This window comes from Schistocerca americana, chromosome 2 (genome assembly GCF_021461395.2).
Source record: "Schistocerca americana isolate TAMUIC-IGC-003095 chromosome 2, iqSchAmer2.1, whole genome shotgun sequence".
NCBI lineage: Eukaryota > Metazoa > Arthropoda > Insecta > Orthoptera > Acrididae > Schistocerca > Schistocerca americana.
This window is the reverse complement of record NC_060120.1, coordinates 352,213,197-352,232,457: the sequence shown is the minus strand read 5'-3', so window position 1 is coordinate 352,232,457 and position 19,261 is coordinate 352,213,197. Positions and strand designations below refer to the sequence as shown.

Here is a 19,261-nt window from a genome sequence, read left to right as displayed (position 1 = left end):
TTGACCCCTCCCCCCATCCTAGTAACATGGCAAATTTGCATACCTCTCGAATTAATGTTCTTTAAGGCATTTAAATAGTTAGTTTACGTGAATAAAAGCTGTAAAGAATGGCGCATATGTCCATTTCGTTTTTCATTAGACTCCCATAGCAAGAACACTTTATGCCAAGAGATGTCTCATGTAGGGATTTACTGTGACATCTCTTAAGACAAAATTTAAGTGTCCCACATTCGGTGACTGCAATCAGACTTCACTGGATAACTGTTGTTTTAAGATGGGATTGGGATAGGAGCGACACAGCGTCAAATGAGAATAATAAATATATCTAACCTAACTCAGTAACTTTGGGAACACCCAGTTGAGCAAATAAAATGCCTATCTGCTGGACACTTGGCAGATCCGCCAAAGTAGATGTAGTACTGTTACTGAGTCTTAAAAAGGAAAATAGTGTCTACATTCTTCTGACTGTTAATGGCTCATTAATGTTTCAACAACTTCAACAACTTGGTGCCCAGTCATACAAACGCGACTCTAGTAAATCTTGAGCACTAAGAGCAAACAAGCTTCCGAGTAAATAAGGACGACTCTCTCCTCATTTAAATGGTGATTTCCACGCAACAGTCAGTCAAAGAAATTTTACGAAGTATTTTATGACTCATTCATACTACAATGGTTACGTGAAACTTTTATTTTGATTTGAGTAACTAATTTTTGTATATTCAGAATCGAATTGAAGCGAAAAATATTACTCGAACCTAGACACATAATATGTAACAGAACAGTATATTGTCCTCTACACGTGCACTAGGCTGTCATGACAACAATTGACAGTTACACCTAACAAACATTCTCTTACATCAAATGCGAAGAGAAAAATAATATGTTCGAGATAAACACGTAGTACAAAAATTAGTTTTGAACCTGTATGAATGACATATGTTACAATTATGTTGGTACGGACGACCATTTATATTGTCCGCTGAAAATAAGAAAAACACAAAGGACAAACCCTACCCAACTGTTTTCTTACGATCTGCAGACGAGTTTAAGTTTAAGCACTGAGTACTAGTTGTATTTGCAGAGCACAGACACGCACGGGGACTTAAGTTACTGGCACAAAATTGTTTCGGTACAGGAAAGGAATTTAGAGTGACGAAACTTTATTGAAGGTAGGAATGGTTTTCTTCCTTCATAGGCGTGCTAGTGAGTCGAAATTCTCATAGGCTTGGCCTGTTGCTTAAGGATGAAGTATTTTGACAGGTCAGCCTCTTCACAAACAATGCAGTATCTAGTTTCTTATAGGTGTGTGCAGCAAAGCGTGTCGTTATTGTGACTGACTAGAATAATGTTGCCTCATGACAGGTGGTATGGCCAGTAGGGTAAACATAGTCATGTGTAGGGACTGTGGTTGTTGTGAGCGGACGCAAGGAGAATTGGCCACTCTTCGGGGGCAGGTGGAGGCTTTGTCTGTTAGGCTCATCGAGCTCGAGGCGCAGGCGTCGGCTCGTAGTGGCGTTGGGGCAACTGTGGTGAGACCTATGCCTACTTCGGTGGCCTTGGAATCACATGGAACCCCTGATGTCGCTGCGTCTTCCGGCAGTGAGCATCTTACCGGTCAGCCATCACTCCAGGGTGAATGGCGGACAGTGGTGGGCTCGCGCGTGCCTGGCCGAAAGGCGGAGGTGGGATCTGGCCGCGTGGCAGCTGCCTTACCCCTTTCCAACAGGTACGGGGTGCTTCCTAGTGGTGATGATATCGTTTCCGAGCCACCACAGGATGCCTCGCCTGTTGGGCCAGTGGCCGATTCTCCGGCAAGGTCCCGACAGTCACAGAGGGCGGGCCTATTAGTTATAGGGAGCTCCAACGTTAGGCGGGTTATGGAGCCCCTCAGGAAAATAGCGGGTAGGTCGGGGAAGAATGCCAGTGTGCACTCGGTGTGCTTGCCGGGGGGTCTCGTCCGTAATGTGGAGGAGGCCCTTCCGGCAGCTATTGAACGCACTGGGTGTGACCGGCTGCAGATAGTAGCACATGTCGGAACGAATGACGCCTGCCGCTTGGGTTCTGAGGCCATCCTTGGTTCCTTCCGGCGGCTGGCTGATTTGGTGAAGACAACCAGCATCGCACGCGGAGTGCAAGCTGAGCTTAATATCTGCAGCATAGTGCCCAGAGTCGATCGCGGTCCTCTGGTTTGGAGCCGTGTGGAGGGTCTAAACCAGAGGCTCAGACGACTCTGCGACTATAATGGTTGCAAATTCTTCGACCTCCGTTATTGGGTGGAGAACTGTAGGGCCCCCCTAGACAGGTCAGGCGTGCACTACACACCGGAAGCAGCTACTAGGGTAGCAGAGTACGTGTGGCGTGCACACGGGGGTTTTTTAGGTTAGAGGGACCCCCCCTTGGGCGAAACGATAAAATACCTGACGGCTTACCAGAGAGGACATTATCATCGTTGATAAAGAACGTCCGTCCTCAGAGACCAAAAACAGGAAAAGTAAACGTAATATTGGTAAACTGCAGGAGTATCCAGGGCAAGGTTCCTGAATTAGTATCTCTTATTAAAGGAAATAGTGCGCATATAGTATTAGGAACGGAAAGTTGGTTAAAACCGGAAGTGAACAGTAACGAAATCCTAGACACAGAATGGAATATATACCGCAAGGATAGGATAAACGCCAATGGTGGAGGAGTATTTATAGCAGTAAAGAATTCAATAATATCCAGTGAAGTTATTAGCGAATGCGAATGTGAAATAATCTGGGTTAAGTTAAGTATCAAAGGTGGGTCAGATATGATAGTCGGATGCTTCTATAGACTACCTGCATCAGCAACCGTAGTAGTTGAGCGCCTCAGAGAGAACCTGCAGAACGTCGTGAAGAAGTTTCGTGATCATACTATTGTAATAGGGGGAGACTTCAATCTACCAGGTATAGAATGGGATAGTCACACAATCAGAACTGGAGCCAGGGACAGAGACTCTTGTGACATTATCCTGACTGCCTTGTCCGAGAATTACTTCGAGCAGATAGTTAGAGAACCAACTCGTGAAGCTAACGTTTTAGACCTCATAGCAACAAATAGACCGGAACTTTTCGACTCCGTGAATGTAGAAGAGGGTATCAGTGATCATAAGTCAGTGGTTGCATCAATGACTACAAGTGTAATAAGAAATGCCAAGAAAGGAAGGAAAATATATTTGCTTAACAAGAGTGATAGGGCACAAATCGCAGAATATCTGAGTGACCACCATCAAACGTTCATTTCTGAGGAAGAGGATGTGGAACAAAAATGGAAAAAATTCAGAAACATCGTCCAGTACGCCTTAGATAAGTTCGTACCGACTAAGGTCCAAAGCGAGGGGAAAGATCCACCGTGGTATAACAATCATGTACGAAAGGTACTACGGAAACAAAGAAAGCTTCATCATAGGTTTAAGAGTACTCGAATCATAGCTGATAAGGAAAAGCTGAACGAAGCGAAAAAGAGCGTAAAGAGAGCAATGAGAGAAGCATTCAACGAATTCGAACATAAAACATTGGCAAACAATCTAAACAAGAACCCTAAAAAGTTTTGGTCATATGTAAAATCGGTAAGCGGATCTAAATCCCCTATTCAGTCACTCGTTGACCACGATGGCACCGAAACAGAGGACGACCGAAGAAAGGCAGAAATACTGAATTCAGTGTTCCGAAACTGTTTCACTGCGGAAAATCGTAACACGGTCCCTGACTTCAGCCGTCGCACGGACGCCAAAATGGAAAATATTGAAATAAACGATATCGGAATTGAAAAACAACTGATATCACTTAGTAGCGGAAAAGCATCCGGACCAGACGAGATACCCTTAAGATTCTACAGTGATTATGCTAAAGAACTTGCCCCCTTTCTATCAGCAATTTATCGTAGATCGCTGGAAGAACGTAAAGTACCTAGCGACTGGAAAAAAGCGCAGGACGTTCCCATTTTCAAGAAGGGTCATAAATCAGATGCGAATAATTATAGGCCTATTTCGCTTACGTCAATCTGTTGTAGAATAATGGAACATGTTTTGTGTTCTCGTATTATGACGTTCTTAGATAATACAAATCTCCTTCATCATAACCAACATGGATTCCGCAAACAGAGATCATGTGAAACTCAGCTCGCCCTATTTGCCCAAGAAATTCACAGTGCCGTAGACACTGGCGAGCAGATTGATGCCGTATTCCTGGACTTCAGGAAGGCATTTGATACGCTTCCGCACTTACGTTTGGTGAAAAAAATACGAGCTTACGGAATATCGGACCAGGTTTGTGGTTGGATTCAGGATTTCCTAGAAGAAAGAACACAACATGTCATTCTTAACGGTTCAAAATCTGCAGATGTAGAGGTAATTTCGGGAGTACCGCAGGGAAGCGTGATAGGACCTTTATTGTTTACAATATACATAAATGACTTAGTTGACAACATCGGTAGCTCCGTGAGGCTATTTGCAGATGACACGGTTGTCTACAAGAAAGTAGCAACATCAGAAGACTCGTACGTACTCCAGGAGGACCTGCAGAAGATTAATGCATGGTGCGACAGCTGGCAGCTTTCCCTAAACGTAGATAAATGTAATATAATGCGCATACATAGGGGCAGAAATCCATTCCAGTACGATTATGCCATAGGTGGTAAATCATTGGAAGCGGTAACGACCGTAAAATACTTAGGAGTTACTATCCGGAGCGATCTGAAGTGGAATGATCACATAAAACAAATAGTGGGAAAAGCAGGCGCCAGGTTGAGATTCATAGGAAGAATTCTAAGAAACTGTGACTCATCGACGAAAGAAGTAGCTTACAAAACGCTTGTTCGTCCGATTCTTGAGTATTGCTCATCAGTATGGGACTCTTACCAGGTTGGATTAATAGAAGAGATAGACATGATCCAGCGAAAAGCAGCGCGATTCGTCATGGGGACATTTAGTCAGCGCGAGAGCGTTACGGAGATGCTGAACAAGCTCCAGTGGCGGACACTTCAAGAAAGGCGTTACGCAATACGGAGAGGTTTATTATCGAAATTACGAGAGAGCACATTCCGGGAAGAGATGGGCAACATATTACTACCGCCCACATATATCTCGCGTAATGATCACAACGAAAAGATCCGAGAAATTAGAGCAAATACGGAGACTTACAAGCAGTCGTTCTTCCCACGCACAATTCGTGAATGGAACAGGGAAGGGGGGATCAGATAGTGGTACAATAAGTACCCTCCGCCACACACCGTAAGGTGGCTCGCGGAGTATAGATGTAGATGTAGATGTATTCCTCTTAATCTGACTGCTCAGGCTGCGCTACCTTTTGTCTCAGAAGTGTTTGACGAGTTCAACTTTTCATTATGGACCTCTTCTTCGCGTTTATGCGAGGAAATGTAAAACAGGTCGTGCAGTTCGCCTTGCTTACAAACCTGTGTGACAGCGTCCATTGAGTTGGGTTGCAGGGAGCTGCAGTAATCCGTATGCGGCGACGTAGCCTAGGGAGGCTGACTCTTCACTGGTTCTGCGGCTAAGCTTTTCAGTGGGTGACCAGCGGTCTGCTAAGTGCCTGCTGCGTTGTGAGGGGAGGCCCAGAGGACAACAAGATTTGTGCTAGCTGAGGCTCGCCTTTAGACGTTATCCCTTCCTCCGTTCGCCCGTCACAAGACGGAAGAACCGTCACCTGTATCGCTCGTTTGTGAGCTCCGTCGTGCTCAGTATCTCTGCACAGACGGACAAGAATTCTCTTACTTGTAAATTGTACAACATAGTACAAGAGTAGAAATACCTTGTGAATGTGACATAACTAATACGAACATTCTGAAATATCCTAACTTTACAAATCTGGAACCACTTGGCCCAGGTTTTTTCATTATGAACAAGGAACATAAAACAAAACCATGACACAAAAAATTCAAAAAGTCTCAAATATTAACTTTTTTTTGCAAATCTGAGGTCACTTGTCCCGGGTTTTATCATTATAAACAAAGGCATATGAACAATTTATATTAGGTAATATAAATATGAAGGGTTAATTAATGTGTTTACTTTAAGTGCACAGCTTGTGCTTGCAATGTCATCTTTAAATCAACATTTATGATACATACTAAATTTATGTTAGGTTTATCATTATACCATAAATTTTATGTTTTTTTGGTTTCATTAGTCGGGTGGGCAGCGATTGAGGGTCGTTATATAGGTAGAGTGTACTATTATCTACATGCCATCTACTTCTGCCACCGGTATTCTAATAAATTTTTGAATTGTTACAGTTTGTATTTTTCTCACAGAAGCAAATCCACATGATTTTGTCCTTTTCTCTTCTCTCATCTCGAAGTACCTTCGTTCAGTTACAACATCTCTTGTATCATATACCTTGGGTGAAATACTTCTCTTCCACAGTCATTCTTCTGCAATACGTTAAACATACAACCAATGCATCGTTAAATGTAGAAAACACATATCTTTCTTGAAATTAAAATAATAATGGAGAATACCACACAAATCTGAATTATCACTAATTTATTGTGACATACTCATAGGCTGGAGCTAATTGTAATTTAGTGACCTAAGCTTCATTTTCTTTTTGTTACATACGTATTTGCGTGCATTCCTTTATGTCTTCTTCTCATAATGTTTCCCTTGCCTACGGCACCATGAAAAGGATACATTTGCATTTCTGTAACAGTTCACAGCTAGAACAATATCTTCCATGAAACATCGTCACACTATTGACATAGTCATTCTATGTCGAGTGATTCTCCAGCATTTCACGTCTTCCCACGCATAACTGTGCTCCTATACATCAACTGTCCTCCTTTCACATCTCATACAAGCTTCTATCCATCACAACTGCTCCATAACCACATACACGTCGCACTGTCGGCGATCAAAAATACTAAATCCTCAAAAAATCAGCATCTGGCGATCAAAGACGCAAATCCCCATACGTTACACAGGGCACACGGTACAGACCAATTGGTGTGCAGCCGCAACACGTATAAAATATGACCATTGGCACATGGACTTACAAAAACGTACATTCTATGCTTCCCCTATGGTTTCTTAGACACAAATTCAACTATTGCTCAAATCTGAAATTCCAAGTGAATGTTCTGGCAAGATGTTTCGATTCCACACAAAGAGTTCGTTCATCCGATCATTTAACATAATTTAATAATTAGCGTACGCTTAGACGCAAAATTACACATTAACCAACACAACAGACCTCACTGCTACCTTCATTCCCACAATACAAAACTTCTCCCTCCCTCTCATATACAACTGTTTGTTACAAAAATGAAAACACAAATAAGTACATTTACATACGCTTAGTTGCTGTTCTGAGTCCTTATCATTACCCACAGACACAAAATAATTTACGTGAACACACACAAAAAAGAATATAAAATAACACAAGTTAAGAAAAACATGTTACATACTACGCATACTAATTCCTTTTTTAATTACTAATTATGCATCTTTCGTCAGTTTCCATTATTCCAGAAAATGTTTAATGTGGCTAATGTGACGCACGGTTCTTAATGCCTACAAAATTCATTATCTTCGTCTGTCCTTTTGGCATAACTCGAGAAATTTTTGCGGGGGTTTAAGGAACAGTTCTTGCGTCCGTTGCTTATTTATTATTTCTGAGGAGGATCAGGATTTAAGTCTTATAATTTCGGCTGCGGTGGCCCAAATTCACTATCTTGTGCTGGTTGGCGATCCCTTCTCCTGTCTCGCCAAGAGTTCTCCGCTCTTTGCTCATTTCCGTTAAGTGACTGATTCCATTGTCTTTGTTTATTTGATTTGGGTTCCCAGTTATGCCTGTCGTCGTGATGATAGTTTCTGAAGAGGTTCATAAAATCAGCCACCAGCAGCAAAACAAATGTTTATTAGCGCTTGACCTATGTATCGACATTTCTAAAAATATCTTTTTCAGAAGGAGTGGGCCCTAAAAGCCTGTATAACTGGTTACAAAAATTATTTTTACAATCATAACAAAAAATTAATAATATAAAAATATTTTTTGAGGTAAGCTTCCTAAATTGTTACTTCACATGGTCGTAAATCAAATTAACTGAAGCTGAGTGGCTCTTGTCATATATAAATTTGATATAAAAACCAGAAACATCACATGTCATGGCTTAAGACATCAGTCAGATTGCATTCAGCGTACATCAGAATAAATGCACAAATATATTTGCCCACCGGTAAAGGTTCTTGTCAACATAAAATTAAAACAGAAGTCAAAGGATAAAATATTTGCATACCTTTAAGTATGCACTATGCCAGAGACAAAGGCCAACAGTTCGAATATATTGGATCAACCGACCAGGAAAAATTGGGCTGCAGAGGGCCCTCAGTACATGCACTTATGAACCACGCCTTGTTTGTGTTAAATAAAAGCATTTTACATTAAAGTAACAATGAAATTTCCTCTACAAAGCACTCTAAAAATGGAGTAAATTTACTGGTATGCATTACGTGTAAAATTTCTAGTACAGTTGCTGACAGAGTAATACTGTAGGCCTACATAAATTCAGCGTGAAGAAGCTAGAGTTCTACTTACAAAAGACTACTCTTACCAAAGCATGGGGAAAAAAGAGCAGATACGAGCTAAAAAAATAAATAACAGCATTATACATTAATATAAGAATGAAATTTCCTCTACAAGGCTACTAAAAATGCAATAAATTTGCTGGTAAACATTACGCATAAGATTCTAATGTATTTGCTGACAGAGTAACACTATACACATGAATTCAGCGTGCAGAAGTGCAGAAACTAGAATTCTATTTAAAGAAAGGCAAATAGAGCTAAAACAACGTCAGTAAAAAGAAAAACTTCCGCCTCACACTACGGAAGCTTAAGCGATACGGAAAACTGGAAAGTACTGGGCGCATAAGAACTACGCCTTGTTTGTGTTAAATAACAGCATTTTACATTAAACCAAGAATGAAATTTCGTCTGCAAGGCTACTAAAATGCAATAGATTTACTGGTAGAGATTACTGGTATTCTGACGCACGCTGAAAGTAATCTGGCTTCTGTCCTCAAGCCATGTCATGTGATATTTCTGGTTTTTATATCAATTTTATATATAAGAGCCACTCGACTTCAGATAATGAACATACCATCAGGTGATGTAACAAGTGAGTATGCGCACCTCAAAAATATTTTTCTGTTATTTTGTTACGTTTGTAAAATAATTTTTGTAACCGATTATAAACATATTCAGAACCCAGTCCTTCTGAAGAAGATATTTTTGGAAATATCGAGATCTAGGTCAAGCGCTAGTGAATGTTCGTTTTGCAACTGGTTGGCTAATTTTTTCAAACTCTACAGATTTTATAGTTGCTGATTCACAGCCATGTCGAAGATTTTGATAATGGTTTCTATTGTTCCTGTAATACGGCTGCCGTCTATAATTTTCTCCTCCCAAAGTTCTATTTTTATATCTGCCATTGCCATTGTTATTATGACGTTACGATCCGCCAAACTGCTTTTTACTGTTATTGCTCTGTCATTGTCCTCTGCCACGTTCCTTCGCACTGTTTTCTTCAAATGAAAATTCTGATTCCCGTAACAAGAATTTGAATTCTTCTGTGTCACTACCGCACATTCCTGTTAACGGTTGTTGATACCGTAAGGGTAGCTTCGCGTAGCACAAGCGGATAATGCTGCAAGATGTACCCGAGAACAGATTTTTCTTAACCATCGCATCAAAATATTTGACGTGGCACTTGTAACCAAATGATTCGAAACCTTTGCACATCGCAGTTTCTTGTTTTATTCCCTCCTGCGTAGCCTTCGACCAGCAGCTATCCAAGAACGCCTCTTTTGTACTCCTCATACGATCTGCCTCTGGCAGCACTGCCGTGCATAATTTTCTGATACGTTTCCTTCCAAGTACCCACAAATAAAGGATATTTTAAATTTCAGAGGTCAATTTGTTGAAAAAAGTACTCCGATTAGAAACACCCCAATTAGGGATACATAAAATTTCCGCTTTCTTGATAAGTCTGAAATTTCTGTACGAAAGTGGAGTGTTTGAAATTGAAACCTGCAGCCGTTTCCGTTACCGTGTCGCCACTCTGATTACTCTCGTCATTGTGCCCTGTGGGTTCGGAACTTGCTGGTACATTATGTCCGCAAATCGTGTGCATTCCGGCAACAGTCCTTCACCAAGGCATGCAATTGTTTGCCGAGGATTCGCTGACATCGGTAAGTCTCATTTGCTTAGTTTTACCCTGCAAATTATCAATGCGCTTTTCCAAGCTCTTCATGTACTCTTCCTGCCACCTATCTCAATCTCAAAAACGGCATCTAAAGGTTCAAACGGCTCTGAGCACTATGGGGCTTAACATCTGAGGTCATGAGTCCCCTAGAACTTAGAAGTACTTAAACCTGACTAACCTAAGGGCATCACACACATCCATGCCTCAGGCAGGATTTGAACCTGCGACCACAGCGGTCACGTGGTTCTAGAATGAAGCGCCTTGAACCGCTCGGTCACATCGGCCGGCCGTATCTAAAGGAACGAATATGAAACTGTGACACTGAATTTAAGATTTGATATTTGGCACAAATTACTCCTGCGCCTAACTATTTGTACTAACGAATCTGACTTATATGAATTGAATTTGGTACTTCTTAATAATGAATCTGACTTACATGCATTTAAATTTAGGACTTCTGTGACTGTACACTCATAACACACAGATTTCAAGGATGAATGGTGTTACTGCTTGAAAGAAAGATGTTATGTTCAATGAATACCATTTATTTTCACCAGATAAAAATGGACAGTGAACTTGATTTCAACAACTGCTGATCACATTAAACATGAACCTTAGCTCCATCAGAAGAACAGTAATGAATTTAATTGAGCTAGTTGACGTGCGTTTTGATACATGAAGAGGGGAAATGAAAACCAACAGATTCAAACTTCTAATTCATGAGACAGACGTCCTTCCTGAACAGAAATGAATGTGCAGTGCAGATGTTAACGAAGTACTGTGCATGCATGAAAGAGAAAAGAAAAGCCCTTGAACAGGAAGCTTAAGTCTCAGTCTTGCCACCTGACTTCCCTACTGCACTGCGGCGTCGCGTCCGCGGCGACTGGCGCTGGTCGGCGTGCGTTCTGCATGTCGGATCTGTGCTCACAGACTTGTTTGGCGGTGCTTGAATCACGACTAAACCTGCCCTCCACTGAAATAATTTTCCGAAAAATCCTATCCAAATTTAAGTTAAAGACGACGATGGAATGTATCCAAAGGAAGAGCAGAACCTATCATTAGACTTGCCCAGACTTCAAAACGAAGTGAAGAAAAAATTCCAACGCAGGGGTAAAACATATGACCCCGAGTGAAACTCCTGAATAGTTCCGCGCCTGTAGCGAAAGCTCCGCTAGCATGGTACCGCAAACGAAAAGTCCTTTCCACTTTCCGTGATCATAACCAGGAGTCTGTCAAATCTCGCAGTTATGACCAGAGTTTAGTCTGCAACAACTGAAGGTTGTTACTAATTACAGAGCGGAAGTACCTCGTGTCAACTGCCGGGGCAGCCAGACACAGAGTTGCCCGCTAATCTCAAAAAGCAGTCAGCCGAACGCCAGAATCTCGCAATGGAAATTACAAAGCTTTGCTTCCAATCTCTTGTACCGAGCGAGGTGGCGCAGTGGTAGCGCACTGGAGGAGGACGACGGTTCAATCCCGCGTCCGGCCATCCTGATTTAGGTTTTCCGTGATTTCCCTAAATCGCTCCAGGCAAATGCTGGGATGATTCCTTTGAAAGGGCACGGCCGATTTCCTTCCCCATCCTTCCCTAATCAGATGAGATCGATGACTTCGCTGTTTGGTCTCTTTCCCCAAACAACCCAACCCAATCTCTTGCAGTCATTTCTAGCACACTTCTGCCAATTACAGGATAGAGCACAGCGCAGGGAAACTGTATTACAACATCGAAAAAATTATGTTCGGTCCCGCGTGACGTTGCATTTTATGCTTGCCAGGGAAGCGTCTCCTACCGCCATTCTGACGTCATAGTATTTAAGCGAATCAGCATTTCTGTTTGTGCACACTGCTAAAGTCGCAGCTTCCTCAAATTTGGTTTAGTAATTCTCTAAAAAAGAAGCAAAACTAAACATCAGTGGCCGGTGGGGGAATTCCACCGCCCCTCGGCCGAAATTCTCAGTTTTGCCTTCCAAGAGAGCCATTTCCACAGCGTAAAGTGAGGTATACCTTTTTCACCCTGAAATGCAGTAACACTGTGACGAGAAAGCATGTTCCGAGTTTTCGATAGCCTGGTGCCTATTGTATACATCAGAGGTAAAAAAAGATTTAATACATCCGCCCGCCACATGTAAAACTGTGGTGTCTGTCCCAGCAGCTGGTGTCGCCCTTGCGCCGCTCTTGTTTCTCTAGCCATTTTAACCCATTGCTGGGCCAAACTCTATCGGATCATTTTTTGCAAACTTTTATACATAAATACTTTACATTGAGTGATTAACTGAATAAAAAGTTGTTTTGAAAATTTTCAGTTTATTAGAACAAAAACTACAGACTGTCCCATTTTTGGGACATTGGCCAAATGCGCTATCCAAATTCACAACCTTATTCTCCATGCATAATATTGTAATAAACAACATAAAAAAATAAAGAATGTTTTAATATTATTGAATGTCTATTCAGTATGAAACGAAGCGAAACACTTGTCGTGGACACCAACATTGCACCTGTGAAAAATTTTTGTTGTTTTTTTCTTGCAGTAAGCACACCTCTTCTGTGGTTTACTTGGCACAATGAAATGATTTCCTGGACGAGCGGTTCTAGGCGCTACAGTCTGGAACCGCGCGACCGCTACGGTCGCAGGTTCGAATCCTGCCTCGGGCATGGATGCGTGTGATGTCCTTAGTTAGGTTTAAGTAGTTCTACGTTCTAGGGGACTGATGACCTCAGAAGTGAAGTCCCATAGTGCTCAAAACCATTTTTTAAAATGATTTCCTAGATCTAGTCGTACATCTGTGCTCACCCGTCCTCCCATCAATTTGCATGCTTGTGGTCCTCTGCGTTTTGGTACTGATCCTGTTTTCTTTGATAGGAAAAACATAACTATTCTCCGTCGGACATCCAAAAGTGAGAGCTTCTCATTAGAGTTAGCAATTTGGTATGCACGCCATGTGTTTACTACACAGATATCTATCATCTGTGTGAATAATGGCCGCCAACATTTCTTTGACCTTATCCTCGTCCTATAAAGTGATATCTGCTTGTCCAGTAGATCTACGCAACCCATATGGGCATTGTATTCTTCAATGAGATGTGGCATTGTAACAGATATTTCCTTTTTCTTTGCCCGTGAGTATCTTTTAGTAGAACTCAGAGGAGTAATAGTAATGTAATTTGTCGCTGCACATACTGGTTTGTTGTCACTCCATTTCACAACCAGAACTTCGTTCTCTTTGTCAAACTTGTAGTCATAGAATCTTCGTTCCTTTTCTTTTGCCATTCTTTTCGAGTCAAGCAAAGGACATGCATTAGTTCAGATCTCTCTTATTGTTCCTGTAGCTTTCATTTTACTCTTTCCGAGTGTGATCAGTGTATCAACACTGGTGAAAAAGTTGTCAAAGAAAAGCTTATAATTCCGATACTCTGATTCTGGAATCATGCTGGTTAGTTCATTTATTACCCTTGCACCTAAAGGCCCCTGTTTGTTGTCAGTCTTGCCACAGTATGGCGAAAAATTATAAAGAAAGCCATTGGAACTTGTAAGACACCAAATTTTATATCGAAATTTGATAGGCTTTCCCCCCAAAAACATTTTAGCTGAATGTTTGCCATAATAACGTACCATCATTTCATCAATTGAAAGTTCTGAATGAAATACGCCAAATTTACCAAATTCCTTTTTCAGCATTTCAAAGTACAACCTCAGTTTGTACATCTTGTCGTTTCTGTCTACTTTGGAGTTGTCATTGAGATGAATGAATCTCTTTATTTCCTGAAACCTATTTCTTGACATGGAGTTGAAGACTAAAGGAACACTGACATCAGGAGCCTGTTCCCAGTACATATTCTCATGGGGAAGCTTATGATAACCACTCAGAAGCAGTATACCAATAAATGATTTTAGTTCATCTTTTGTTAGCAGAAAATTTATTTCGTTATGTTGGCAAGAATAGATTTCGCTTTGTTCAATAATAGTATCCATTAGTTTCTCAGACGCGATGCATCGCGATGTGATGTTTAAGCAATTAAGCAATCTCCTATGCGGCGTAATACAAATGTGATGAAAACCGTTTTCCACGAATGCACAGTTCCCGTTCTCATAATTCTCTTTTCTGAAACATTGTGTCTGTTCAGTGTCTACGGTTACTTCTGTACCGAAAACTATTGTTTTTACATGCAAGCACTGATACATGAAATAGCCCTCTTCGTGATTTAATGATTCACTTGACTGCCAGAAAAATATGAGGAGAGTAATGTTGAGTAATCCAGATACATAGACAGTTATTGAATTCTACCATGTAACGCAGCTTACCTAAGATTATAGCGATCTATATTTAACGACATTTGTGAAATGGTAAAAGTTATTCCATGGAAACAAAGTTTGTTAATTATGAGAACAAAAAAGGCACGTAATCATGCAAGTTCAAGCATTTACGCCGTCTAGCCACAATGTCAGATTTTAACTTGAAAAGTACATTCTGAAAGGTTAGTCTGATTTACTGATACACAATATAACTTCTTCCAGGACCCGATAACATAAACGGTCACTTCGCTACTCCTGAAACATCCACGTAGCATTTATTGGAGTAACACTGGCAGTATCTGGAGATCTCACTTCCACTTATAAAACTTCTTCCACAATTACAGAATTACTTCCTCCGTTAACTCTTCAAAATGTTAACTACGCAAATTTTCCTCAAATTAGCATAAACCGTTCCGACACTGTGGCCGCACCTCGACCGTCGTCATTGTTCGCTCGTCGGAGACTGAACTGCGTCGTAAAAGTTACTGCCATCTGATGGGATGACTACCCGCCTTTGGGTGCGAACCGTTACATACATGATCCTTCATGAAGGCCAGTGATATGGTATTTAACCGAAGGAGGTGTGTGTAATCGGTTACTTGGTAATGGTATCGACAACGGTAGCCTTACAACACTCAAAGAGATTGCGCAAAGAGTTTATTTCGATCAATCGAAGCTGACCATAGAATAATCACACAAAATACTGCAAATATAATTGCCGTGACTTACGGAAAGAAAAATATAATGAGCAAAAAATATAACTCGAAACTAGCAGGGAACTTTCAAAATTTTCTTTGTGTCTTGTTTCTTTCTATGGGACAGTTAAAAAGTTGAAGAAATACATTTACAAACAACAATGACAGTCTGTAGTTTCATTAATGGATTCTGCCGTCCACTCTTGGTAAAAAGGTATCATCCTTAAGGTTCAGTATGAAACAAACTGTGATTTGTTCAACAAAAATTAGTTTATTACGAATCGGCATTTTGCTTATCCCGTGACAACCGACATATTATTCATTATGTTAACAATAATTTAACGTTCCTGTATACTGACTCTAGAATTACGTCCCTGTCATGCTGCATAGTATTTAACAACCTGTGTCCTCCCAGATGTGTACATAGAATCAGCAGCTACACTGCATGTGATATTTGTATTGAAATGTGTCTCTCTAACAGTGGCATATATTTAAATTGAAACTTATTCCACTCTCAATCACTGTCCCATACACATCTACCACACAAAGCCACTAACAGTTGCAACACATTTCATAGATAGCAAGAGTGATCAGAACTCGATTTGGCATTGCCTAGCAATGTCGTGATCAGTGATTGCTAAAAATTCGATTTCTTGCTCACTAGTGTCTGTTATGGATGCTAGTCATTTGCCGTCTGATGATAGGATAACGAAGAGACAGTGGCAAAAATTCAGTTTGTTAGCATTCAGACATTAACTACTCTATAGGTTACTGTATAAAAATTTTGAAATAACTATATATCAGCAGTCTGGCGTTAGCGATTCGTATGCGAAAACATTTCTCGCATTGCATGTGTGATGTGACGTTTCAGGGAGGAGCCCCGTGTTCTCTCACCTCTCCGACACACTTAATGGGTTGGCCACAATTAGAGCATCAGGCATTCAGGACATCGTCAGAAAGGAATTCGACTCCCACCAGGTGAGTGCCTCCTTATACAGCCGATTATGTGCAGCCTATGCTAATACATATTTCATATTTTCTAAAGATTCGAGGAAAGATGTCGACGGGTACTACTGAACATATATATGTAATTTCCTCAATGGCGTGTGTAGAGCTGCATTACATGGCGACCCTTTCATGGAGAACGATAGCAGCTGGTTTCAAGCAGAATTCCAGAACGCTCGCTGCTACTTCTGTGAAAAGAATACTACTGGCTAAGGACGCCGATCCTGTTAGAATTTTCTGCGAGGTACTCATTTCAGTCTCCTGGATAAAATGAAAAATCGTCTCTCACCACATGTTAAACCCGATTTCGAGGCACTGGGTTTAAGAGGACGTCGAGGATCTCCTAGACTGCAAATTAAAAATTGCGGTTGCGGTGATTCCTAGCTGTTGTGAAGACAGGATTCTAAACTCTCGTACTTGATAACATTGTCGTATAAACGAAGATTATGACTGAAACATACATCTAAGAGACATTTACCCGAGTTTTATTTATTATAAAAGCATAATTCTTTTGCCTGGTTTGAAGCTGTTCTTCGTAGATTCCTACTTTATGATAATCTTTTGTTCTCTACGTAGTTACTAAAGCCATCCTGCACAATGCGTCATGTGTGTTGTAGTTTTGTCTAATTGCATTATTTTGTCACTGTGTTTTCCTTCCAGCACCTAGTATACTACACTACCTGATACGAAAAGTGAAGCACCCAGAAGGCATGGTCGGATGTCGAAGAAACTTCGTATACGTACACACCGTCGGCATGTATGTCAATGATTAGAGTTGGGGTTCTCCGTGAAGGGTAGAAGGGACACCAGAGTACACTTGCGCTGTACGTGTTTAGTGTTGTTACCAGGCCTGGTAGGGTACATAAGAGGCGTGAGGAGCGTCAGATGTTGAAAGATCACTGTGAACGAACCTGAGATTCCGCGTAACCGTCTGAGACAGCGTTATCAGCGCCTGAGAGAGTGTGAAGGAGCCTTGTTGTGGGGCTCCACTTGGCCAGCTGGGTGAATCGCACTGTGCCCAGATCTGTGGAGCTTTTGGATGGGACAGTGGCCTGATGATGGATGGGATGGGGATGCGAGGGCAGGCATGCTGGTCATCAGTGTTCCAGCCAATCACACCTGAGAACTACAATATAGGATCGCTGTATTGTGCACCAAGTACTTCACGACCCCTTCATATCTGCGACTACCATCCTAAAACAGGTAACGCATCCCCTTGTACTTTCTGTGTCATCCTGCACCATTGGTCGGAGGCTACCAATTGCATGTCTAGGAAATACAGTCCCATGCGTAGATTGTCATTGAGGCCACAACAAACACGGCTGTGTTTTGTGTGGCTAGAGAGCATGGACTCTAATTGTGAATGACATCACATTGTGTTCAGTGATATTTTGCGGTGCTGCTCAATCCTGGATGACCATAGTGGGGTATGTGGCAGCTACCTGGCAGAGGTCTCAGAGATCAAATGCCTTGGGGAGACAAGCGGTGTTACTCCTAATGTCACAGTATGGGCAACTACCGGGTATGAGTTAAGGTCGCGTCTGGCAGTGACTGAGGGAACTCTGACGGCGTAAGGATGCGACACAGATATCCTGGTTGTTACATCCCATGAGGCTGTATCGTGTTGCCATTTTTCAACAGATCAGCGCTCGTCCACTCATAGCATATGTCTCTAAGAATTCTCTGCGTAATGTTGAGGTACATCTATGCTCACCAAGAGCCCCAATCTGTCTTCGACAGAAAACGAGTTGGACCGTCCCGGGTCTCAACTCTGTACCAGTGCAACTATCCAGGCTATCAAGGATCAGTAACAACAGCTGTGGGCCATCTTGCCTCAGGAAGTCATTCAACGGCTTTATAGCAACCTCCACGCCCAACTCAATGCATGCATCCATACCAAACAGGGTGCAAATTCAAGCAGATAAGTGGGCTCATACAGCGAAGACCTTTGTCAATTTTATTCGACATTGTATTCACTGAAATAACTGGACATGCGTCCTCGAACCGTTAAGAATCATTTCGTTTCCTCCTCCCCGTCTGGTGCTTCACTTGCTTTGTCAGACAGTGTATTTCTAGGTGCCGCAGTAGATTTCCCAATAACACTTCTCTTCTTCCGATAACGGTCTTTCATAGAAATTCTCCCCCATCCTTTACTAGTTCTTCATTTCGCAATTTTCATGTCCACATAAGTTTTATCATTGTTCGAGAGCGTCCCACTGCATGTGCCTCCATGTTCTTCTTCTCCAGGCTTCCGACAGTATATTTTTCACTTCCATACGCTGCTGGGTTGCAGGAGTACGTTACCAGGAACATCTTTGTCTCTTCCACACCAACATCGCATTCTTTTATATAGACGTCACTCAAATGAAAAAGGGACAGATGTAGAAAAGTAAGTTAATAGTTTATTATTCAAAAAGTCATTTTAATTGAACCAACTATGTATTCTTGGCGAAACATTGTGAATTAACTAAACAAACACTTTTTGGCCTTGTTTCACAATTTCATTATTAATATTATTGCACAACGTAGGTTTCGGGTTATAAGCCCATTTGCAAATACATTACTGATTCCCAAAGACAGTAATGCACAGATAAACATAATGACAAGGCTAAGATAATCATCTCAGCTTCTTAAGGTATTTTTCCATAGCTTAATATACAATTACGGCAATGACCATTTTTAACAAATCACATACATTATTACACGTTCAGCAATTGCACTACAATGACCTGACTAAAGTTATGCATCAACCAAGAACTTCATAACTACGAAGAACTGGAGCCAAAAGTTTTCCTTCTATCCTGGAGTTGTGATCTCAGCTAAAAGAAGCGAATATTTGAACTTGGTTTGCTTGTTTGAAAATGTGTGTGGGGATATACACACCTGTCTTTTAATTTCAAAAATTTCTAATTGGTTGAGTTTGGCCCCCTTTTCCTCTGTGTGTGAGACTTGTACCGTACATCTATTATGTATTTCTGGTTATTGTTCGGGCAATGTCTGCAAAGGCTAAATCACGCTTCTCAATCTCC

General features: G+C 41.4%; 1 protein-coding gene across 1 annotated transcript in view; it reads left to right on the top strand.

Annotated features, from left to right (window-relative positions):
* LOC124594008 (ATP-binding cassette sub-family C member 4-like) overlaps positions 1-19,261 on the top strand; it is a 181,029-nt gene that overhangs the window by 113,165 nt on the left and 48,603 nt on the right. The window contains exon 17 of the mRNA XM_047132360.1: positions 16,099-16,205. Coding sequence (XP_046988316.1) covers positions 16,099-16,205 — 107 coding nt within the window. The remainder of the gene's footprint in view (positions 1-16,098; positions 16,206-19,261) is intronic.